The sequence below is a fragment of the Bombina bombina genome, chromosome 2 (assembly GCF_027579735.1).
Source record: "Bombina bombina isolate aBomBom1 chromosome 2, aBomBom1.pri, whole genome shotgun sequence".
NCBI classification, from domain to species: domain Eukaryota; kingdom Metazoa; phylum Chordata; class Amphibia; order Anura; family Bombinatoridae; genus Bombina; species Bombina bombina.
Window position 1 is genome coordinate 1,123,677,996 of NC_069500.1, and position 26,550 is coordinate 1,123,704,545.

The window sequence follows — 26,550 nt, forward strand, 5'->3', positions numbered from 1 at the left end:
TCTTGGTCGGCGGATGTATCTTCCAAGACAAAACTGCTTAATATTCCTTTCAAATGTAAGACCCTTTTTGGACCAGAATTGAAGGAGATTATTTCAGACATCACTGGGGGAAAGGGCCATGCCCTCCCACAGGATAGGCCTTTCAAGGCTAAGAACAAATCTAATTTTCGTTCCTTTCGCAATTTCAGGAACGGACCGTCTTCTAACTCTGCAGCCTCTAGACAAGAGGGTAACGCTTCCCAGGCTAAGCCAGCTTGGAAACCAATGTAAGGCTGGAACAAGGGTAAACAGGCCAAGAAGCCTGCTGCTGCTACCAAGACAGCATGAAGGGGTAGCCCCCGATCCGGGACCGGATCTAGTAGGGGGCAGACTCTCTCTCTTTGCTCAGGCTTGGGCAAGAGATGTTCCGGATCCCTGGGCACTAGAAATAGTATCTCAGGGTTATCTTCTAGAATTCAAAGAACTTCCTCCAAGGGGAAGGTTCCACATGTCTCGCTTATCTTCAGACCAGATAACGAGACAGGCATTCTTACTTTGCGTAGCAGACCTATTAAAGATGGGAGTGATACACCCAGTTCCAACAGCGGAACAAGGTCAGGGGTTTTACTCAAACCTGTTTGTAGTTCCCAAAAAAGAGGGAACTTTTAGACCAATTCTGGATTTAAAAATTCTAAACAAATTCCTCAAAGTTCCATCGTTCAAAATGGAAACCATTCGAACAATTTTACCTTCAATCCAGGAGGGTCAATATATCACTACCATGGATTTAAAGGATGCGTACCTACATATTCCTATCCACAAAGATCATCATCAGTTCCTAAGGTTCGCCTTTCTGGACAAACATTACCAGTTCGTGGCTCTTCCGTACGGTTTAGCCACTGCTCCCAGAATCTTCACAAAGGTTCTAGGGTCCCTTCTAGCGGTTCTAAGACCGAGGGGCATTGCAGTGGCACCTTATCTAGACGACATTCTAATTCAAGCGTCGTCTCTTTCGAAAGCAAAGGCTCATACAGACATTGTTCTAGCCTTTCTCAGATCTCACGGGTGGAAGGTGAACGTAGAAAAGAGTTCCCTGTCTCCGTCAACAAGAGTTCCCTTTTTGGGAACAATAATAGATTCTTTAGAAATGAAGATCTTCCTGACAGAAGTCAGAAAGTCAAAGCTTCTAAACGCTTGTCAAGTTCTTCACTCTATTCTGCAGCCTTCCATAGCTCAGTGCATGGAAGTAGTAGGATTGATGGTTGCAGCAATGGACATAGTTCCTTTTGCTCAAATTCATCTAAGACCATTACAACTGTGCATGCTCAATCAGTGGAATGGGGACTATGCAGACTTGTCTCCCCAGATTCAAGTAGATCAGGTAACCAGAGACTCTCTCCGTTGGTGGTTAACTCAGGATCACCTGTCTCAGGGAATAAGTTTCCGCAGACCAGAGTGGGTCATTGTCACGACCGACGCCAGTCTATTAGGCTGGGGCGCGGTCTGGGACTCCCTGAAAGCTCAGGGCCTATGGTCTCGGGAAGAGTCTCTTCTCCCGATAAACATCCTGGAACTGAGAGCGATATTCAATGCGCTCCGGGCTTGGCCTCAGCTAGCGAAGGCCGGATTCATAAGATTCCAGTCGGACAACATGACGACTGCAGCTTACATCAATCATCAGGGAGGAACAAAGAGTTCCTTGGCGATGAGAGAGGTATCCAAGATCATCAAATGGGTGGAGGATCACTCCTGCCATCTATCTGCAATTCACATCCCAGGAGTAGACAACTGGGAGGCGGATTATTTGAGTCGTCAGACTTTCTATCCGGGGGAGTGGGAACTCCACCCGGAGGTCTTTGCCCAGTTAACTCAATTATGGGGCATTCCAGACATGGATCTGATGGCGTCTCGTCAGAACTTCAAGGTTCCTTTCTACGGGTCCAGATCCAGGGATCCCAAGGCGACTCTAGTGGATGCATTAGTGGCGCCTTGGTCGTTCAACCTAGCTTATGTGTTTCCACCGTTTCCTCTCCTTCCCAGGCTCGTAGCCAGGAACAAACAGGAGAAGGCCTCGGTGATTCTGATAGCTCCTGCGTGGCCACGCAGGACTTGGTATGCAGACCTGGTGAATATGTCATAGGCTCCACCATGGAAGCTACCTTTGAGACAGGATCTTCTAGTACAAGGTCCATTCGAACATCCAAATCTAGTTTCTCTGCAGCTGACTGCTTGGAAATTGAACGCTTGATTTTATCCAAGCGTGGGTTTTCAAATTCAGTGATAGATACTCTGGTCCAAGCCAGAAAACCTGTGACTAGAAAGATTTACCATAAAATATGGAAAAAATATATCTGTTGGTGTGAATCCAAGGGATTCTCCTGGAGTAAAGTTAAAATTCCTAAGATTCTTTCCTTTCTCCAAGAGGGTTTGGATAAAGGGTTGTCAGCGAGTTCTCTAAAAGGACAGATTTCTGCTTTATCTGTTCTGTTACACAAACGCCTGGCAGCTGTGCCAGATGTACAAGCTTTTGTACAGCCTTTGGTCAGAATCAAGCCTGTTTACAGACCCATGACTCCTCTTCGGAGTCTAAATTTAGTTCTTTCAGTTCTTCAAGGGGTTCCGTTTGAACCTTTACATTCCATAGATATCAAGTTACTATCTTGGAAAGTTCTGTTTTTGGTTGCTATTTCTTCTGCTAGAAGAGTTTCTGAATTATCTGCTTTGCAGTGTGATCCACCCTATCTGGTGTTCCATTCAGATAAGGTCGTTTTGCGTACCAAACCTGGTTTTCTTCCAAAAGTAGTTTCCAACAAGAATATTAACCAGGAAATAGTTGTTCCTTCTCTGTGTCCGAATCCAGTTTCAAAGAAGGAACGTTTGTTACACAATTTAGATGTGGTCCGTGCTTTAAAGTTCTATTTAGACACAACAAAGGATTTCAGCCAAACTTCATCTTTGTTTGTCGTTTACTCTGGTAAGAGGAGAGGACAAAAAGCTACTGCTACCTCTTTCTTTCTGGCTGAAAAGCATCATCCGATTGGCTTATGAGACTGCCGGACGACAGCCTCCTGAACGAATCGCAGCTCACTCTACTAGGGCTGTGGCTTCCACATGGGCCTTCAAGAACGAGGCTTCTGTTGATCAGATATGTAAGGCAGCGACTTGGTCTTCTCTGCACACTTTTGCCAAATTTTACAAATTCGATACTTATGCTTCTTCGGAGGCTATTTTTGGGAGAAAGGTTTTGCAAGCCGTGGTGCCTTCTGTTTAGGTAACCTGATTTGCTCCCTCCCTTCATCCGTGTCCTAAAGCTTTGGTATTGGTTCCCACAAGTAAGGATGACGCTGTGGACCGGACACACCAATGTTGGAGAAAACAGAATTTATGCTTACCTGATAAATTTCTTTCTCCAACGGTGCGTCCGGTCCACGGCCCGCCCTGGTTTTTTAATCAGGTTTGATAAATTTCTTTCTCTATACACTACAGTCACCACGGCACCCTATAGTTTCTCCTTTTTTTTCTCCTAACCGTCGGTCGAATGACTGGGGGGCGGAGCCTGAGGAGGGGCTATATGGGCAGCTTTTGCTGTGCTCTTTGCCATTTCCTGTTGGGGAAGAGAATATTCCCACAAGTAAGGATGACGCCGTGGACCAGACACACCATTGGAGAAAGAAATTTATCAGGTAAGCATAAATTCTGTTTTTTGGGCTTTCAAAAATGAGGCTTCTGTGGAACAGATTTGCAAGGCTGCAACTTGGTTCTCTCTGCTTACTTTTTCCAAATGTTATACTTTTGCCTCGGCTGAGACTTCTTTTGGGTGAAAGGTTCTTCAAGCGGTGGTGCCTTCTGTTTAGGTCTGCCTGTCCCTCCCTAGTCATCTGTGTCCTCTAGCTTGGGTATTTGTTCCCACTAGTAATTGATGACGTTGTGGACAGTTCATATCTTAGGAAAGAAACCAAAATGTATGCTTACCTGATGATAAATTTATTTATTTCCGTATATGGAGAGTCAACGATCCCACCCTTAATTTAAGACAGTTATTTTTTACTAAACCGCAGGCACCTCTACATCTTTGTGTTATTCCTTTTTCCATTTCCCTTTGGTCGAATGACTGGGGATTGTGGGTGGAGGAGTGACAATTGACAGCTTTGCTGTGGTGCTTTTTGCCTCCTCCTTTTGGCCAGGAGTGATATTCCCGTTAGTTATTGATGATGTTGTGGACTCTCTATATCCGGAAATAAATACATTTATCAGGTAAGCATAAATTTTGTTAGCAACCAAGTCTTAAACATTTTAAAACAAATTAATATCTTGTTTGCTGTAATTGTTTTTCAAAATTTAAACTCCAGCCACCACAGCAAGGCTATTCCCGGTCATAATGTTAGTACATAGTGCACTGTTTTGCAGTTGTTTATCTGTTAAAGCCAGTTAGGGACAAGTATGTAGCAGGGTTAACCTTGAGAAGCCTTCATGGTGCATTTCAAGCTCTGAGAGTTAGGAAAGTCACAGTTTTCAAAGCTAAATTACATGAAAAGGGGGGAGAATAAATAATGAACATATTTTGCAAAGTTGATTCAGTACGCATGGCAGCATAACTAAACATTCTATATTAAATCTCAAGGTGTTTACTGTCCCTTCAAAAAAAAAAATGGAGACGTAATTAAAACACCTTTTAGACCATAGTGATACTTTTTAGCATGGTCAGTCAGCTCATTATACATAGTTGCCATCTGTCTTGTTTTTCCTGGGGCAATCCCATTTTTTGTCTTTCTGGTCCTGCCTTTTAAGCTTGTCCCTTGTTTAATTAAGTCTGTGTATCGTTTATTAAAGGGACATTAATCACTAAATAAATGCTAAATAGAATCAAGCATTCAAAGAAAAGATTAATTTGGGAATTACATGTAGATGTATTTTTTAAAGTTTCATTAGTAGCTTAAATATTGTCAAAATAAGCGTAACATTTTAATGTCTATAAAACAATGGGAGCTGCCATGTTGTAACTTAGGTTACCTTCTCTGCTGTGGCCAATTAGAGACGGTTATAAATAGGTCACTAGAGTGTGCAGCCAATGGCTGTGTGGAATATAACAGTGTTCTGCACTTCCATTTCTAACAGGAACTGAAAAGCTCACAATTTCAGAATGGAATTACATTAAAAGGGGACATAATAAATAATAAAAGTATATTGTAAAGTTTTGTTTTGTTTTTTAAATATACAGATTATCATTTTATAATGCCATCTCAAAGTGTTTGTCCCTTTAATATTGTGTGTAGTGCAGTTCTCACACCACAGAGGGTGCTGTGACCCTAGTGTCATTGCTTACAATAGTTTTTTTTTCTGTGCTCTTCTGTGACACACTGCAGTCCAGCAGTGTATAGTGTGGTGTCAGGTAAGGGAAATTCAGGGAAGTAGGAGACAAGGGGAGAGGAAGCCAGGCAGCTCAACAGTGCTGTACAATGTGAAACATGTTTAATTTCCCTCATGTATATACTGAGGATTTGCTTAGCCATTGGCTTAACACATCAGGTTTTTCATGTGCTGGGACTGGAATTCACAGAATATACAATAAATTCAGATTTACTGGAGCATTTTGGAGTCTATTAACCTATTGCCCACAATCACTGCCGCAGCAAAGATAAAAACATTACTATTTACCTCCATAAAATGCCACCAACTTGTGAAACTTTCAATAATGTCTTAGCAAAACATAAAAACAAACCCTCAGCATATCTGGATATATTGTTCTAAGCAGCCCCAATACAGCAGTTAGCAGGATAAACATATTGAGGTAATATCACTGTTTAATCCCTTCGCTACCAGGAATTTCAGAGAAAAATGTGCTCAAAATACCAGATATTTTTTTTTTTTAGCATTTATATGGTTTAAACAGAAATAGAGGTTTTTTTTTTTGGATTACCTATGAAAACTTCATATAATTTTAAAGTAGAATGGAAAAACAATTGGAGCCGCACACTCACTATATTAACCCCCAAATGAATGACTTTACACAGAAGGGTTCTCCCAAAGGCGACTAGACATAACAGGATTCTCCCAACGAATGGGCCACCGGCTTTCACTGCTTATTCAGGACAGCATGGAAGGCCCAAATCTAAAAATGAGTAAAAGAAAGGAGGTGCTTCATGGTGCAATAAATCCCTTAAACTTGTTGGAAAGTATAAAGTGCAAGAATGAAGTCAGCTTATTGTCTGCAACCTCAAACTCTTTGCATAATCGAATCGTGGCTGGATTCAGGAACACACACGGATCAATGGTAGATAAATAAAACCAGTGGGCTTTATTAAAGACATAGATAAGCAACGCGTTTCTCGGCTGTACAGCCGTTTCCTCAGGCTGTTAAGGTATTGATCGAGGTCCATTTTGGTATATTGGATGCTGCTATTTGGCTGCCAGATATGATCAGATTAAAAAAAAAAAGGTTAACTTTTTTCACAAACTTTGGGTTTCTCACTGAAATTATTTACACTGCAGTCATATGACATGGTTATAAAATCTTCTCTGGGATCCTCTTTGTTCAGGAATAGCAGACATGCATACATTTGCTATTGCTTTTTGGCAATTAGAATTCCGCTAATTGCTGCTGCGCACCTTACTTTAAATTCCTGGCAATGAAGGGATTAATCATTTGGCGTGTAAGGTTAATTTTTTATGCATAGTAAAGATTACCCCCCCACTCCTTGATCCCTACCGGATCCCTCCCAAACTGTTCTTTTTCCTCCCTCCCTCCCTCATCCCCCCCCCCCCCACTGGTCACCACCATCTTATGTACTGGCAGAAGTACTGCTAGTATGCATTTAGGGCTTTTTTATGTTATTATTATTTTCCTTGCAGTGTAGTGATCCATCCTCAACCCTTCCACCTCTCAGATCTCCCCTACCACAGCTGTTTTTCCCTCCCAGTTTTTTTTTAATTATTTTTATTTATTTAGAAATAATTGTTTCTTTCATGTAATTAGCAAGAGTCCATGAGCTAGTGACGTATGGGATATACATTCCTACCAGGAGGGGCAAAGTTTCCCAAACCTTAAAATGCCTATAAATACACCCCTCACCACACCCACAATTCAGTTTTACAAACTTTGCCTCCGATGGAGGTGGTGAAGTAAGTTTGTGCTAGATTCTACGTTGATATGCGCTCCGCAGCAAGTTGGAGCCCGGTTTTCCTCTCAGCGTGCAGTGAATGTCAGAGGGATGTGAGGAGAGTATTGCCTATTTGAATGCAGTGATCTCCTTCTACGGGGTCTATTTCATAGGTTCTCTGTTATCGGTCGTAGAGATTCATCTCTTACCTCCCTTTTCAGATCGACGATATACTCTTATATAAACCATTACCTCTGCTGATTCTCGTTTCAGTACTGGTTTGGCTTTCTACAAACATGTAGATGAGTGTCCTGGGGTAAGTAAATCTTATTTTCTGTGACACTCTAAGCTATGGTTGGGCACTTTGTTTATAAAGTTCTAAATATATGTATTCAAACATTTATTTGCCTTGACTCAGAATGTTCAACTTTCCTTATTTTTCAGACAGTCAGTTTCATATTTGGGATAATGCATTTGAATTAATCATTTTTTCTTACCTTCAAAAATTTGACTCTTTTTTTCCTGTGGGCTGTTAGGCTCGCGGGGGCTGAAAATGCTTCATTTTATTGCGTCATTCTTGGCGCTGACTTTTTTGGCGCAAAAATTCTTTTCCGTTTCCGGCGTCATACGTGTCGCCGGAAGTTGCGTCATTTTTTGACGTTATTTTGCGCCAAAAATGTTGGCGTTCCGGATGTGGCGTCATTTTTGGCGCCAAAAGCATTTAGGCGCCAAATAATGTGGGCGTCTTATTTGGCGCTAAAAAATAAGGGCGTCGCTTTTGTCTCCACATTATTTAAGTCTTATTTTTTCAGTGCTTCTGGTTGCTAGAAGCTTGTTCTTTGGCATTTTTTCCCATTCCTGAAACTGTCATTTAAGGAATTTGATCAATTTTGCTTTATATGTTGTTTTTTTCTCTTACATATTGCAAGATGTCTCACGTTGCATCTGAGTCAGAAGATACTACAGGAAAATCGCTGTCTACTGCTGGAGCTACCAAGCTAAGTGTTTCTGCTATAATTTTTGGTATCTGTTTCTCCAGCTGTTGTTTGTATTGCATGTCATGACAAACTTATTAATGCAGATAAAATTTCCTTTAGTACTGTTACATTACCTGTTGCTGTTCCGTCAACATCTAATTTTCAGAGTGTTCCTGATAAACATAAGAGATTTTATTTTTTAAATCCATTAATAAGGCTATGTCTGTTATTTCTCCTTCTAGTTTACATAAAAGTCTTTTAAAACTTCTCTTTTTTCAGATGAATTTTTAAATGAACATCATCATTCTGATACTGATAATGGTTCTTCTGGTTCAGAGGTTTCTGTCTCAGAGGTTGATGCTGATAAATCTTTGTATTTGTTCAAGATGGAATTTATTCGTTCTTTATTTAAAGAAGTATTAATTGCATTAGAAATAGAGGATTCTGGTCCTCTTGATTCTAAATCTAAACGTTTAAATAAGGTTTTTAAATCTCCTGTAGTTATTCCAGAAGTGTTTAATCTCCCTGATGCTATTTCTGAAGTAATTTCCAGGGAATGGAATAATTTGGGTAATTCTTTTACTCCTTCTAAACGTTTAAGCAATTATATCCTGTGCCATCTGACAGATTAGAGTTTTTTTGGGACAAAATCCCTAAGGTTATGGGGCTGTCTCTACTCCTGCTAAATGTGCTACTATTCCTACGGCAGATAGTAATTCATTTAAGGATCCTTTAGATAGGAAAATTGAATCCTTTCTAAGAAAAGCTTACTTATGTTCAGGTAATCTTCTTAGACTTGCTATATTTTTAGCGGATGTTGCTGCAGCTTCAACTTTTTGGTTAGAAGCTTTAGCGCAACAAGTAACAGATCATAATTTTATAGCATTATTATTATTCTATAACATGCTAATAATTTTATTGGTGATACCATCTTTTGATATCATTAGAGTTGATGTCAGGTATATGTCTCTAGCTATTTTAGCTAGAAAAGCTTTATGGATTAAACTTGCAATACTGATATGCCTTCTAAGTCAACTTTGCTTTCCCTTTCTTTCCAGGGTAATAAATTATTATTTCAACTGTTTCTGGAAGGAAGGGAACTTTTTTTCCAAAGGATAAAAAATCTAAGGTAAATTTAGGTCTAATAATCATTTCGTTCCTTTCCTCACAATAAGGAACAAAAGCCTGATACTTCATTCTCAGGAGCGGTATCAGTTTGGAAACTATTTCCAGTTTGGAATATATCCAAGCCTTTTAGAAAACCTATAGCCAGCTCCTAAGTACCCATGAAGGTGTGGACCTTATTCCAGCTCAGCTGGTATGGGGCAGATTACGTTTTCTTCAAAGAAATTTTGATCAATTCCGTTCTCAATTTCTGGTTTCAGAACATTGTTTCAGAAAGGTACAGAATTGGCTTCAGTTAAGGCCTCCTGCTAAGAGATTTTTTTCTTTCCCGTGTCCCAGTTAACACAGCAAAGGCTCAGCATTTCTGAAATGTGTTTCAGATCTAGAGTTGGCTGGAGTAATTATGCCAGTTCCAGTTCTGGAACAGGGGCTGGGGTTTTATTTTATCTCTTCATTGTACCAAAGAAGGTCAATTCCTTCAGACCAGTTCCGGATCTATCAATATTGAATCGTTATGTAAGGATACCAACATTCAAGATGGTTACTGTAGGACTGTCCTGCCTTTTGTTTAGCAAGGGCATTATATGTCTACAATAGAGTTACAGGATGTGTATCTACATATTCCGATTCATCTAGATCACTTTTAGTGTCTGAGATTCTCTTTTTAGACAAGCATTACCAGTTTTGTGGCTCTACCGTTTGGCCTAGCCTCAGTTCCAAGAATTTTTTTCAAAGGTTCTCGGTGCCCTTCTTTCTGTAATCAGAGAACAGGGTTTTTTGGTATTTCCTTATTGGACAATATCTGGGTACTTGCTCAGTCTTCTCATTTTCGAAGAATCTCATACGAATCGACTTGTGTTGTTTCTTCAAGTTCATGGTTGGAGGATCAATTTACCAATCAGTTCATTGATTCCTCAGACAAGTGTAACCTTTTTAGGTTTCTAGAATAGATTCAGTGTCTATGACTCTGTCCTTGTCAGACAAGAGAAGTTTAACATTGATATCAGCTTGTCAAAACCTTCAGTCACAATCATTCCCTTTGGTAGCCTTATGCATGGAAATTTTAGGTCTTAGGACTGCCGCATCAGATGCGATCTCCTTTGCTCGTTTTCACATGCGACCTCTTCAGCTCTGTATGCTGAACCAATGGTGCAGGGATTACTCAAAGATATCTCAATTAATATCTTTAAACCGATTATACGACACTCTCTGACATGGTGGGCAGATCACCATCGTTTAGTTCAGGGGGCTTCTTTGTTCTTCCGACCTGGACTATAATCTCAACAGATGCAAGTCTTACAGGTTGGGGAGCTGTGTGGGGGTATCTGACGGCACAAGGGGTTTGGGAATCTCAGGAGGTGAGATTTCCGATCAATATTTTGGAACTCCGTGCAATTTCAGAGCTCTTCAGTCTTGGCCTCTTCTGAAGAGAGAGTTGTTCATTTGTTTTCAGATAGACAATGTCACAACTGTGGCATACATCAATCATCAAGGAGGGACTCACAGTCCTCTGGCTATGAAAGAAGTATCTTGAATTTTGGTTTGGGCGGAATCCAGCTCCTGTCTAATCTCTGCGGTTCATATCCCAGGTATGGACAATTGGAAAGCGGATTATCTCAGTCGCCAAACGTTGCACCTGGGCGAATGGTCTTCACCAATGTGGGAACTCTCAGAAATAGATCTGATGGCTTCTCATCTAAACAAGAAACTTCCCTGGTATCTGTCCGGATCCAGGGATCCTCGGGCGGAGGCAGTGGATGCATTATCTCTTCCTTACAAGTGTCATCCTGCCTATATCTTTCCGCCTCTAGTTCTTTTTCCAAGGGTATTCTCTAATATTCTAAAGGAATGCTCGTTTGTCCTGCTGGTAGCTCCAGCATGGCCTCACAGGTTTTGGTATGCGGATCTTGTCCGGATGGCCTCTTGCCAGCTGTGGACTCTTCCGTTAAGACCAGTCTTTCTGTCTCAAGGTTCTTTTTTCCATCAGGATCTCAAAACCTTAATTTTAAGGTGTGGAGTTTGAACGCTTGATTCTTGGTCAAAGAGGTTTCTCTGACTCTGTGATTGATACTATGTGACAGGCTCGTAAATCTGTATCTAGAGAGATATATTATAGAGTCTGGAAGACTTATATTTCTTCAGGATGGTTTAGATAAAGGTTTGTCCGCAAGTTTCTTGAAAGACAAATCTCTGCTCTTTCTGTTCTTTTTCACAGAAGGATTGCTAATCTTCCTGATATTCATTGTTTTGTACAAGCTTTGGTTCGTATAAAACCTGTCATTAACTCAATTTCTCTTCTTTGGAGTTTGAATTTGGTTCTGGGGGCTCTTCAAGCTTCTCCTTTTGAACCCATGCATTCTTTGGTCGTTATATTACTTTCTTGGAAAGTTTTGTTTCTTTTGGCCATCTCTTCTGCCAGAAGAGTCTCTGAATTATCTACTCTTTTTTGTGAGTCTCCTTCTCTGATTTTGCATCAGGATAAGGCGGTGCTGCGAACTTCTTTTGAATTTTTTACCTAAGGTTGTGAATTCTAACAACATTAGTAGAGAAATTGTGGTTCCTTCATTATGTCCTAATCCTATGAATTCTAAGGAGAAATCATTGCATTCTTTGGATGCTGTTAGAGCTTTGTAATATTATGTTGAAGCTACTAAGTCTTTCCGAAAGACTTCTAGTCTATTTGTCATCTTTTCCGGTTCTAGAAAAGACCAGAAAGCTTCTGCCATTTCTTTGGCATCTTGGTTGAAATCTTTATTTCATCATGCCTATGTTGAGTCGGGTAACACTCCGCCTCAAAGGATTACAGCTCATTCTACTAGGTCAGTTTCTACTTCCTGGGCGTTTAAGAATGAAGCTTCGGTTGATCAGATTTGCAAAACAGCAACTTGGTCCTCTTTGCATACTTTTTCTAAATTCTACCATTTTGATGTGTTTTCTTCTTCTGAAGCAGTTTTTGGTAGAAACGTACTTCAGGCAGTGGTTTCAGTTTGAATCTTCTGCTTATGTTTTTTCATTAAAATTTTATTCTGGGTGTGGATTATTTTCAGCAGGAATTGGCTGTCTTTATTTTATCCCTCCCTCTCTAGTGACTCTTGTGTGGAAAGATCCACATCTTGGGTAATCATTATCCCATACGTCACTAGCTCATGGACTCTTGCTAATTACATGAAAGAAAACATAATTTATGTAAGAACTTACCTGATAAATTCATTTCTTTCATATTAGCAAGAGTCCATGAGGCCCGCCCTTTTTTGTGGTGGTTTTGATTTTTTTGTATAAAGCACAATTATTCCAATTCCTTATTTTATATGCTTTCGCACTTTTTTCTTATCACCCCACTTCTTGGCTATTCGTTAAACTGAATTGTGGGTGTGGTGAGGGGTGTATTTATAGGCATTTGAAGGTTTGGGAAACTTTGCCCCTCCTGGTAGGAATGTATATCCCATACGTCACTAGCTCATGGACTTTTGCTAATATGAAAGAAATGAATTTATCAGGTAAGTTCTTACATAAATTATGTTTTTTCTGTAGTTTAGAGGTTCCCCCTACCTCTGCCTCATTACAATCATTAATTAGTGTGCTGCCTTTGCAATTACCCTTTTTTCGGAGCTTCACATCCCTCCTCCCTTAAAATTAAATTTCTGTAGTGCAATGGGAAAAGTACCGCATGATGTGTATATATACGTCGTATTGGGTAAAGGGGCTAATTTTAGTCTGTTTAATATCTACAGTATATAAACTAGGGTGTTTTGTGGTATCCTGCTATACAGATGCTGAAGGGTTAATAATTTAGAACTTGCTGTAAAGGTATTCTACCTATGTTATGTGCTTGAGAGTAAGGTAGGTGATGAGGAGCTTAATGCTTTAACCTGCATTAAAGGGCTATAACAGTGCATAAATAAAATACTCTAATATGTTTCAGCAACTTTATTATTGCACTGTTGCTTTCATATAACCATGTGTTTAACCTCTGCAAAGGGATTAAACACATAATTGAAATCAGTTCCAGAGGAGCAGTGCACTGCTGGGAGGTAGCTAAGCGCATCTGGTGAGCCAATGACAAAAGACAAATGTGTGTAGCTACCAATCAACAGCTAGCTCCCAGTAGTACATTGCTTCTGCTGAGAATATGTACATATCATTTTTTTAACAAAGGTACACAAGAGAACAAAGATTTTAATTTAAAAATTACATGCTATGTCTGAATCATGAAATCCCTTTAAGCAATGAGTGGGGCTAAATTATTGTTTTGGTGTGGATTGTTGTGGGCGGAGCTATGCAAACCATACAAGAGCATGGCTCTGCTGCAAAGTGTCCTTGGATTATTATTATTTTAAATGTTGGCAACTATGATTATATTGATTACTTAATAATCTACGGCACAGTTAATAGTGTTTTCTCTAACTTTATTAAAATAATATGGTTTTATCATGTTTTTAGGAGATTCGGTTTCAACTAGTTTTCAAAACATAATTGAACACATATATTTTATTGTACTGTATAATTAAAAGTGCTAGTCCAGTTCACAGTTACATTAATATCTGAATATGAACTATAAAATTGTTTGTTCGCAGCCCGTCTGTGAGAGGTGTATATACCTTCTCAGCAGCTTCTGTCTTTCTCTTGCAGATTGATGTGCGAAACTGTCCGATACGAAAGACATGAAGCTAATGAAGTCTTGTACTAGTAAGTGTTATTCTTCTCTCTTAATTGACATTTTGATTTTTCTCTGCCATAAAATAGTCTGTCAGCCTGCATGACGGTGATCTTGCATGAAAAGCATGTCAAAGCATTCTTACCTGCCACTGTACACATGCAATTGTAATAGGGAACGGTTTACATTCTGTTTTAAAGCTTTATCGATGCTGTTTCAGTGCAATCAGTACAACTTCATATTTTGGGTAACAGAACCAAAGGAAATGTTGAAACCCTGATTTTTAACACAGTTTAAGAACTAATAGTTATCTGTTCTACCCATTCATATGTATGTGAAAATGAATGTTACAGGGGCAGTAAACATATATACCTTTTATTATTTTTGTGCACTCACCTTTTCTGCAGCTATTTGTCATCTACATTTTTGGCCCCAAAAACTGCAGCCGTTGTTAGCCCACCTGTCAGTAGTAGTCATTTTTTTTCTTCATTAGGAAAAATATATATGTTACAGGTTAAACGCTGTCAATGTATTTTGTAAGATCCTTTCATTGCATATTTAGCAGTAGCTGAGAAGATTGACACTTCGGTGCACAAGTGAGTCTGTAACTGCAAATTTTTAAGAAGTAATATCATCTTTATATTATTATTATTATTATTATTATCGGTTATTTGTAGAGCGCCAACAGATTCCCATCTCTTCCACCTCAGAGGTGGGGGGAGATAAATAATCCTGAACTCGTTCTGGGTGATTGACAGGCCCTGCTCTCATGCTATTAGTTGCATGAGAGCAGGACTGGATTACACAAGGAAGCTTTTGTGCAGTCTTTAATTTTGCCATGTGATGATGCATCACAAGTTACGATTGCTGGCAGACAGGTTCTCTACTTGAGAACTTGCTCACCTGCTGTTAAATAAAGTTCCCTTTGGTATTGCTTATTTTCAATTCACTTTTAATTATTTCTTATCACAAGAAGAGATGCAAGGTGATAACTAAACAGAGCACATCTGTTTGCCTATGTTGTGAGTGTGAGCAACACAGCTGATAGATATCAGCTTATATACAGTATATATAGATTACATGTAGATGGTATTTAACACACTAGGTAGTGTGACAAAAGGTGTAACTGTGCTAGATCATATAATACAGCATCATCAAGTAAGGTGAGCAGGTGTTTCTGAAGTTTTTCCCAACATAATCCAATCAGGTCAATATCATAAGGTTTAAAAATGTTGTGTTTTTTTTTGTTTTGTTTTTTACCCTTTTGAAACTTCTATTAAATTCCATTAAAACTTTCCATTTGTTAAAATTTGCAATTTCTTCTATAAGGTATGACGAGTCCACGGATTCATCCTTTACTTATGGGATATTATCCTCCTGCTAACAGGAAGTGGCAAAGAGCACCACAGTAGAGCTGTTTATATAGCTCCTCCCTTAGCTCCACCCCCAGTCATTCTCTTTGCCTACTCTAAGTACTAGGAAGGGTAAAGTGAAAGAGGTGATAAAATATTAGTTTTTATTTTCTCCAACATAGGTGTGTCCGGTCCACGGCGTCATCCTTACTTGTGGGATATTCTCTTCCCCAACAGGAAATGGCAAAGAGCCCAGCAAAGCTGGTCACATGATCCCTCCTAGGCTCCGCCTACCCCAGTCATTCTCTTTGCCGTTGTACAGGCAACATCTCCACGGAGATGGCTTAGAGTTTTTTAGTGTTTAACTGTAGTTTTTCATTATTCAATCAAGAGTTTGTTATTTTCAAATAGTGCTGGTACGTACTATTTACTCAGAAACAGAAAAGAGATGAAGAATTCTGTTTGTATGAGGAAAATGATTTTAGCAACCGTAACTAAAATCCATGGCTGTTCCACACAGGACTGTTGAGAGCAATTAACTTCAGTTGGGGGAACAGTTTGCAGTCCCTTGCTGCTTGAGGTATGACACATTCTAACAAGACGATGTAATGCTGGAAGCTGTCATTTTCCCTATGGGATCCGGTAAGCCATGTTTATTACGATTGTAAATAAGGGCTTCACAAGGGCTTATTTAAACTGTAGACTTTTTCTGGGCTAAATCGATTGATTATTAACACATATTTAGCCTTGAGGAATCATTTTATCTGGGTATTTTGATATAATAATATCGGCAGGCACTGTTTTAGACATAAGAAGACAGGCATTCTTACATTGGGTAGAAGACCTGCTAAAAATGGGAGTGATTCATCCTGTTCCATTAGGAGAACAAGGGATGGGGTTCTACTCCAATCTGTTCATAGTTCCCAAAAAAGAGGGAACGTTCAGACCAATCTTAGATCTCAAGATCTTGAACAAGTTTCTCAAGGTTCCATCGTTCAAGATGGAAACCATTCGAACACTTCTTCCTTCCATCCAGGAAGGTCAATTCATGACCAAGGTGGATTTCAAGGATGCGTATCTACATATTCCTATCCACAAGGAACATCATCGGTTCCTAAGGTTTGAATTCCTGGACAAGCATTTCCAGTTCGTGGCGTTTTCTTTCGGATTAGCCACTGCTCCTAGGATTTTCTCATAGGTACTAGGGTCCCTTCTGGCGGTGCTAAGACCAAGGGGCATTGCTGTAGTACCTTACTTGGACGACATTCTGATTCGAGCGTCGTCCCTTCCTCAAGTAAAGGCTCACACGGACATTGTCCTGGCCTTTCTCAGATCTCACGGATGGAAAGTGAACGTGGAAAAGAGTTCTCTATCTCCGTCAACGAGGGTTCCCTTCTTGGGAACTATAATAGACTCCTTAGAAATGAGGATTTTTCTGACAGAAGCCAGAAAAACAAAACTTCTAGACTCTTGTCGGATACTTCATTCCGTTCCTCTTCCTTCCATAGCGCAGTGCATGGAAGTGATAGGTTTGGTGGTAGCGGCAATGGACATAGTTCCTTTTGTGCGCATTCATCTAAGACCATTACAACTGTTCCTGCTCAGTCAGTGGAATGGGGACTATTCAGACTTGTCTCCGAAGATACAAGTAAATCAGAGGACCAGAGACTCATTCCGTTGGTGGCTGTCCCTGGACAACCTGTCACAAGGGATGACCTTCCGCTGACCAGAGTGGGTCATTGTCACGACCGACGCCAGTCTGATGGGCTGGGGCGCGGTCTGGGGATCCCTGAAAGCTCAGGGTCTTTGGTCTCGGGTAGAATCTCTTCTACCGATAAATATTCTGGAACTGAGAGCGATATTCAATGCTCTCAAAGCTTGGCCTCAGCTAGCGAGGGCCAAGTTCATACATCAACCATCAGGGGGGAACAAGGAGTTCCCTAGCGATGGAAGAAGTGACCAAAATCATTCTATGGGCGGAGTCTCACTCCTGCCACCTGTCTGCTATCCACATCCCAGGAGTGGAAAATTGGGAAGCGGATTTTCTGAGTCGTCAGACATTGCATCCGGGGGAGTGGGAACTCCATCCGGAAATCTTTGCCCAAGTCACTCAACCGTGGGGCATTCCAGACATGGATCTGATGGCCTCTCGTCAGAACTTCAGAGTTCCTTACTACGGGTACAGATCCAGGGATCCCAAGGCGGCTCTAGTGGATGCACTAGTAGCACCTTGGACCTTCAAACTAGCTTATGTGTTCCCGCCGTTTCCTCTCATCCCCAGGCTGGTAGCCAGGATCAATCAGGAGAGGGCGTCGGTGATTTTGATAGCTCCTGCGTGGCCACGCAGGACTTGGTATACAGATCTGGTGAATATGTCATCGGCTCCACCATGGAAGCTACCTTTGAGACGAGACCTTCTTGTTCTAGGTCCGTTCGACCCACTCCAGCTGACTGCTTGGAGATTGAACGCTTGATCTTATCAAAGCGAGGGTTCTCAGATTCTGTTATTAATACTCTTGTTCAGGCCTGAAAGCCTGTAACCAGAAAATTACCACATAATTTGGTATATCTGTTGGTGTGAATCTGCAGGATTCCCTTGGGACAAGGTTAAGATTCCTAAGAGTCTATCCTTCCTTCGAGAAGGATTGGAAAAAGGATTATCTGCAAGTTCCTTGATGGGACAGATTTCTGCCTTGTCTGTGTTACTTCACAAAAAGCTGGCAGCTGTGCCAGATGTTCTAGCCTTTGTTCAGGCTCTGGTTAGAATCAAGCCTGTTTACAAAATTTTGACTCCTCCTTGGAGTCTCAACCTAGTTCTTTCAGTTCTTCAGGGGGTTCCGTTTGAACCCTTACATTCCGTTGATATTAAGTTATTATCTTGGAAAGTTTTGTTTTTGGTTGCAATTTCTTCTGCTAGAAGAGTTTCAGAATTATCTGCTCTGCAGTGTTCTTCTCCTTATCTGGTGTTCCATGCAGATAAGGTGGTTTTGCGTACTAAACCTGGTTTTCTTCCAAAAGTTGTTTCTAACAAAGACATTAACCAGGAGATAGTTGTGCCTTCTTTGTGTCCTAATCCAGTTTCAAAGAAGGAACGTTTGTTGCACAACTTGGATGTAGTTCGTGCTCTCAAATTTTACTTAGCAGCTACTAAGGTTTTCAGACAAACTTTGGCTTTGTTTGTTGTTTATTCTGGTAAACGGAGAGGTCAAAAAGGCAACTTCTGCCTCTCTCTCCTTCTGGATTAAAAGCATTATCCGATTGGCTTATGAGACTGCCGGACGGCAGCCTCCTGAAAGAATCACAGCTCACTCCACTAGGGCTGTGGCTTCCACATGGGCCTTCAAGAACGAGGCTTCTGTGGATCAGATATGTAAGGCAGCGACTTGGTCTTCACTGCACACTTTTTCTAAATTTTACAAATTTGATACTTTTGCTTCTTCTGAGGCTATTTTTGGGAGAAAGGTTTTGCAAGCCGTGGTGCCTTCCATTTAGGTGACCTGATTTGCTCCCTCCCTTCATCCGTGTCCTAAAGCTTTGGTATTGGTTCCCACAAGTAAGGATGACGCCGTGGACCGGACACACCTATGTTGGAGAAAACAGAATTTATGTTTACCTGATAAATTACTTTCTCCAACGGTGTGTCCGGTCCACGGCCCGCCCTGGTTTTTTTTTTAATCAGGTCTGATAATTTATTTTCTTTAACTACAGTCACCACGGTAACATATGGTTTCTCCTATGCAAATATTCCTCCTTTACGTCGGTCGAATGACTGGGGTAGGCGGAGCCTAGGAGGGATCATGTGACCAGCTTTGCTGGGCTCTTTGCCATTTCCTGTTGGGGAAGAGAATATCCCACAAGTAAGGATGACGCCGTGGACCGGACACACCGTTGGGAGAAAGTAATTTATCAGGTAAACATAAATTCTGTTTTCTTCAAGCAAGAGTTTTTTGTTTTAAATGGTACCGGTGTGTACTATTTACTCTCAGGCAGCAGATGGATGAAGACTTCTGCCTGGAGGATGATGATCTTAGCATTTGTAACTAAGATCCAGTGCTGTTCCCACAGAGGCTGAGGAGTACAGGAAACTTCAGTGTGAGGAACGTTTTCATGCCATATAGCAGTGAGGTATGTTCAGTCATTTTTTCTGGAGAGACTGTGTATTTCAGAAAGGCTGACAGTATCCCCATGAGGGTAAGGGTAAGCAGTAATCCTAAGAGCTATAGAAAGCCATTACTAAGCTTGCATAAGGGGCTAATTAAAAAATGGTTGACACTGAGTTTTGAATGTTTGTGGGCAAACGTTTTCTGAACTGGGAGTGCTGTTAACATTTTGTGGGACAGAACAGGGGCAGGGGTTCTACTCCAATCTGTTTGTGGTTCCCAAAAAAGAGGGAACCTTCAGACCAATTTTAGATCTCAAGATCCTAAACAAATTCCTCAGAGTCCCATCCTTCAAGATGGAGACCATTCGGACTATTTTACCAATGATCCAGGAGGGTCAATATATGACCACCGTGGACTTAAAGGATGCGTATCTACACATCCCAATCCACAAAGATCATCACCAGTTCCTCAGGTTCGCCTTTCTGGACAAGCATTACCAGTTTTTGGCTCTTCCCTTCGGGTTGGCCACAGCTCCCAGAAATTTCACAAAGGTGCTAGGGTCCCTTCTGGCGGTTCTAAGGCCGCGGGGCATAGCAGTGGCGCCTTATCTGGACGATATGTTAATTCAGGCGTCGACTTACCAACTAGCCAAATCTCACACGGACATCGTGTTGGCTTTTCTAAGATCTCACGGGTGGAAGGTGAACGTAAAAAAAAGAGTTCACTTATTCCTCTCACAAGAGTTCCATTCCTGGGAACTCTGATAGATTCGGTGGACATGCAAATTTTTCTGACGGAGGTCAGGAAATCAAAGATTTTAACCACCTGCCGAGCTCTTCATTCCATTCCTCGGCCGTCAGTGGCTCAGTGTATGGAGGTAATCGGACTAATGGTAGCGACAATGGACATAGTTCCGTTTGCTCGCTTGCATCTCAGACCACTGCAACTATGCATGCTCAGACAGTGGAATGAGGATTATACAGATTTATCTCCTCTGATAAATCTGGATCAAGAGACCAGAGACTCTCTTCTTTGGTGGTTGTCACAGGATCATCTGTCCCAGGAAATGTGTTTCCGCAGGCCAGCATGGGTCATAGTGACGACGGACGCCAGCCTATTGGGCTGGGGTGCAGTCTGAAATTCCCTGAAAGCACAGGGTTTGTGGACTCAGGAGGAGGCTCTCCTCCCGATAAATATTCTAGAACTGAGAGCGATATTCAACGCGCTTCAAGCATGGCCTCAGCTGGCTTTGGCCAGATTCATAAGATTCCAGTCGGACAATATCACGACTGTAGCATATATCAATCATCAGGGGGGAACAAAGAGTTCTCTAGCGATGATAGAGGTTACCAAAATAATCGATGGGCAGAGACTCACTCTTGCCATCTATCAGCAATCTATATCCCAGGAGTGGAGAACTGGGAAGCGGATTTTCTAAGTCATCAGACTTTTCATCCGGGGGAGTGGGAACTCCATCCGGAGGTGTTTGCACAATTGATTCCGCAATGGGGCACACCCGAATTGGATCTGATGGCGTCTCGTCAGAACGCCAAACTTCCTTGTTACGGGTCCAGGTCAAGGGATCCTCAGGCAGTACTGATAGATGCTCTAGCAGTACCCTAGTCGTTCAACCTGGCTTATGTGTTTCCACCATTTCCTCTTCTTCCTCGTTTGATTGCCAGAATCGAACAGGAGAGAGCTTCAGTGATTTTGTTAGCACCTGCGTGGCCACGCAGGACTTGGTATGCAGACCTGGTGGACATGTCATCTCTTCCACCATGGACTCTGCCACTGAGACAGGACCTTCTGGTTCAAGGTTCGTTCCAGCATCCAAATCTAGTTTCTCTGCGGCTGACTGCTTGGAGATTGAACGCTTAATTTTATCCAAGCGGGGTTTCTCTGAGTCGGTCATAGGTACCTTGATTCAGGCTCTAAAGCCTGTCACTAGGAAACTTTATCATAAGATATGGCGTAAATATCTTTATTAGTGCGAATCCAAAGGCTACTCATGGAGTAAGATCAGGATTCCTAGGATTTTGTCCTTTCTCCAAGAAGGATTGGAGAAGGGGATATCATCTAGTTCCTTAAAGGGACAGATATCTGCTTTATCAATTCTACTGCACAAGCGTCTGGCAGATGTTCCAGACGTTCAGTCGTTCTGTCAGGCTTTAGTTAGAATCAAGCCTGTGTTTAAACCTGTTGCTCCGCAATGGAGTCTGAATTTAGTTCTTAAAGTTCTTCAAGGGGTTCCGTTTGAACCTATGCATTCCATAGATATTAAGCTTCTATCTTGGAAAGTTCTGTTTTTAGTTGCTATCTCTTCGGCTTGAAGAGTTTCTGAACTATCTGCGTTGCAATGCTACTCTCCTTATCTTGTTTTCCATGCTGATAAGGTGGTTTTGCGTACCAAACCTGGATTCCTTCCTAAGGTTGTTACTAATAGGAATATCAATCAGGAAATTGTTGTTCCTTCTCTGTGTCTTAATCCTTCCTCTAGGAAGGAGCGTCTGTTGCACAACTTGGACGTGGTTCGTGCTTTGAAGTTTTATTTGCAAGCAACCAAAGATTTCCGTCAAACATCTTCTTTGTTTGTTGTCTATTCTGGAAAACGTAGAGGTCAAAAAGCTACGGCAACCTCTTTCATTTTGGCAGAAAAGCATCATCCGTTTGGCATGCGAGACTGCTGGACAGCATCCTCCTGAAAGGATTACAGTTCACTCTACTAGAGCGGTGGCTTCTACATGGGCTTTTAAAAATGATGCTTCTGTTGAACAGATTTGTAAGGCTGCGACTTGGTCTTCGCTTCATACCTTTTACAAATTTTACAAATTTGTTACTTTTGCTTCTTCGGAGGCTATTTTTGGGAGAAAAGTTCTTCAAGCAGTGGTGCCTTCTGTTTAACCATCTGTCTTGTCCCTCCTGTTCATCCGTGTCCTGTAGCTTTGGTATTGTATCCCACACGTAAAGATGAATCCGTGGACTCATCGTACCTTATAGAAGAAAAGTAAATTTATGCTTACCTGATAAATTAATTTCTTCTATGGTACGACGAGTCCACGGCCCGCCCTGTCATTTTAAGACAGATTATATTTTTTGATTTTAAACTTCAGTCACCTCTGCAACTTTTAGTTTCTCCTTTTTCTTCCTGTACCTTCGGTCGAATGACTGGGGGTTGGAGCTAAGGGAGGAGCTATATAGACAGCTCTGCTGTGGTGCTCTTAGCCACTTCCTGTTAGCAGGAGGATAATATCCCACAAGTAAAGGATGAATCCGTGGACTCGTCGTACCATAGAAAAAATTATTTTATCAGGTAAGCATATATTTACTTTTCTTGCTGCCAGGGTTTTACTGCTTGAACAGTCTCTTGAGTATGGCTATCTCATTTACTTAGATGATGTCAGTTTGTGCTCACTCCTGTGGAGTTATTTGTGACTGCTAAAATGCAAGTCTGTCAACAGAACTGAAATAAGGGGGCAGTCTGCAGAGGCTTAGATACAAGATAATCACAGGGGTAAAAAGTGTATTAATATAAGTGTTGGTGTTGCAAAACTGGGGAATTGGGTAATAAAGGGATTATCTATCTTTTAAAGAATATAAATTCTGGAGTAGACTTTCCCTTTAAACATTTTGCGCTATTGACCAGAATCCAGTTTGAATAATACATATAAATAATACATTTGCATAGGGATTGCACATACAGCAACCTCTGCACTAGTCACAGTAACAGTTATATGTCACATTTTGCAAGAGAGAGACCCCCATGACTGTTGGTTTGATACAGGGCAGTTATTTGACCCCCTTGGCTGAGAGTAACACACATGCACCATCAAAGCCTCAAGCCTTTTACGTATTTTGGCAAGTGCCACATTATATTTGTAAAGGATTGAAGTATAGTAAGCACATTAAAACAGCCACAACTCTGTTGGACATTTAAAGGGCCGTTATAGTTGAAAAATTACATGCTCTAAATTGTTAGAGCATGTAATTTAAAAACTATTGATCTTGCACACCTATATGTTTAACCTCCAGTAAAGGGTTAAATTCATAGTTAAAGTACTGATCAGGAGCCATAGAGAACTGCTAGTCCCGAGTGGAAAGTGCCTTTGACCCAATCAGCAGCATTAGTCGAACAACCCAGCTGTGTGACTAGCACTACTGATTGCGTTAGTGGTAGTTTCCATGCGTAACTAGCAGTGTTTTGTGGCTCTAAGCAGTACCTTAACTATGTGTTTAACACATTAGAGCATGTAAGTTTTCAACTTTCGTGGCCGTTTAAATATTCAATATTTTTGGTCCTTCGAGCCATGACACACATAGTATAACAGGGTTTTTAAATTATATTCTTTAGCAAATTAGTACTTCTAATTTTTCTACTATAATTGCCCTTTAAAGGGACACACTTTGTGTGTTTTAAGTTACATGTTATACCTGCTACAAAGTGTAAAATGTATGTTTTTTTCCCTTTTGTTTATTTTTATATATGAAATAGCAGTTTTTTTTTGTTTTTTTTTTATCCCATACCCCTTTAAAATTGGCTGAGCTTATAGGGAGATCAGGCCTCCTTATAGTATCACTTTTTACACACAAAAATGATTCCCTATCTTAGCTCTGTGTTTATACCAAAGCCCAAAACTAAAAGGAATATAAAATTAAAATTTTAATTAATATCACTCCCACCCTTCAGTTGGAGTATAATTTATTCTACTGGTCCTTGTTTACATAGTTTTTCTAACAGCAATATGTAAGTATTGACATTTTTAGTATAAGTGGCAGATATAACACACAAAATCACCTATTGCAACTGACAAAATAAAATAAAGGAGCTATTTGGAAACAATTCAATACACTCCAGCAAGTAAAATCATTGGGGACTCATTAAACGGGAGATTTTGTTTACAATATGCAGTCACTTTGGGCTGTATTTATCATCCACGGGCGGACATATTCGTCTGCTTAATCACTCCTTTGGCTGGCAGCATTTCGCTGCCCGAATTTAACATTGCACACGAGCGTTCCTTTGTGCTTGCGTGCAAACCCGCCCCCTGCCCACGTACAGCCAAGCACACGCGGAAGCTGTCAATCTCCCTGGTCGGATGAGAACGGGGAGATTGAAATTTTTCACCTAATAGGAGGAGATCAGGGTAAGAATGCACGGTCTGATGACCACTGCTTGATAAATCCTGACTGCAGATTCTCTGTGCGAACCCGCAGTTAAAGGGAGGAGAAGGGCTTAATAAACCGAGAGTGTCTAGCATTTTTGTACATATTTTACTGGACTGCCCGGTTCAATACTGGTCACCTGGCACCGATACTTGCAGTATATTTCTGCTGCAGTTAGCCCTAATCACCTATAGAGGCACTCTGGAACACTTTTTGTAAGGTTTCTCCTGAAGGCTTCAGATAAGAAATGCTTTACAAAGAGTCTGTCAGGTGTCATTGTTTCTCACACTGAGTGCAGGGCATTGACAGATTTATTGGGTAGATTGTGGTATCTGGGTGCAAGTGATATGAAAAAAGGCAGCAAATACTAATTGTATCCATTGAGAGGACAGTCTCCACCTAGCCCATACAGTCCTGTTTTATGATACAAATTGTAAGACTTTACTCTTATAAAGTATTATTTAAAAATGATAGAAATTAAAGGGAGATAAAAGTGAATAAAGAAGATGTTTTAGAGAATTTTCATTTTGCACTATTACTTGCATATAACTTTTTTTAACCCCTGCAAAGTCAGCTCTAGAGCAGCAATGATCTACTGGGATCTAGCTGAACACACATGATGAGCCAATGATGAGAGCTGCTTCTGAGCCTATCTAGGTACTTTTTAAAAGGGGATTCCAAGACAACAAAGTAAATATTCTAGAAGTAAATTGAAAAGTCTCTTAAAATTTCATGCTCTGTCTGAACCAATAGCATTTAAAGGGACAGTACACCAATAACTGCATGTAATAGCCACTACTATAAAGAAAAATATACACAAATAATGATCTTAAAATCCAGTATAAAACCTTTTAAATACTTACTTAGAAGCTCCCAGTTTAGCACTGTTAATGAGGTTAGACTTGGACACCTACTGAAAGGGGCTGAGAAAGCAGAAGAGCAGACCCTCCCCTTCATATGATGAGGCCCATTACACAGACGGGAGCAAGCAGGAATTTGTAGACTTCAGTCTACATCTGATACTTTGGGGCTTGGTTAGGAGTCTGAAAATCAGCACAATGTTATTAAAAAATAAGCAAAAATATACATTGTTACAAAACGCTCCCAGAGGGGCTATATTAATGGATCGTCTACAAAACATTTATTCAAAGAAAAATCTAGTTTACAATGTCCCTTTAATTTTGTCTTTCATGTCCCTTTTATTGATTAGTGTAGGACGGGTTTAGTATTAAAAAGTCAACTTGTTGATAAGATTGGTTATGTTACAGACATATAGAAGCACCAATATTTCCTTACTCTTTTATATGAGGATGCCATGACTGAGAGTTGACATTGAGCCAGCGATATATTTATCACACAGTAAAACCTGCACAGTTTATAATATTTGACTTGTGCTGTGCAGAGCTCTTGTTTGCATATGATTCCTTTCAGTATCTTACAGTACGTCCCTATAGTAACCAGATCACTAATTGTGTGTCCCCGTTATTTATCTTCTAATCCAGTTGTAAGGTTTAGTCTTGCACTGTATTTGTTTGCTTTTATTTATTGGCGCTTATGTATATATTTGCATTTCACTCATTCTGTGGCAACGAATTGAAACATATCTGTATTGCTCAAACTTACACTCTGCTATAGCAAAAAAATCATGACTTAAACCTCTGTTTATTGATAAAGACGGTTATAAATATTAAAGATTTCTTGCAGTTGAAAATGGTGGCTGATTGTTAGCATTCAGATTTTGATTTTATATAGGACAAAGTGAATGTGTGTGTATATATATATATATATATATATATATATATATATATATATATACGGTATCTGTGTGTGTGTGTGTGTGTATATATGTATATATATATATATATATATATACATACAGTGGATATAAAAAGTCTACACACCCTTGTTAAAATGGCAGGTTTCTGTGATGTAAAAAAATTAGACAAAGATAAATCATTTCAGAACTTTTTACACCTTTAATGTGACCTATAAACTATACAACTCAATTGAAAAACAAACTGAAATCTTTTAGGTGAAGGGAAGTAAAAATAAAATAAATAAAATATGGTTGCATAAGTGTGCTAATACTTTGTTGAAGCAACT

The 26,550-nt window shown here is 40.4% G+C and overlaps 1 protein-coding gene across 9 annotated transcripts in view; it reads left to right on the forward strand.

Annotated features, from left to right (window-relative positions):
• RAPGEF2 (Rap guanine nucleotide exchange factor 2) overlaps window positions 1-26,550 on the forward strand; it is a 652,959-nt gene that overhangs the window by 235,637 nt on the left and 390,772 nt on the right. For all 9 annotated transcript variants that reach the window (XM_053703785.1, XM_053703786.1, XM_053703787.1 and 6 more), the window contains exon 3: window positions 13,808-13,864. In XM_053703785.1, the coding sequence (XP_053559760.1) occupies window positions 13,808-13,864 (57 nt within the window). The remainder of the gene's footprint in view (window positions 1-13,807; window positions 13,865-26,550) is intronic.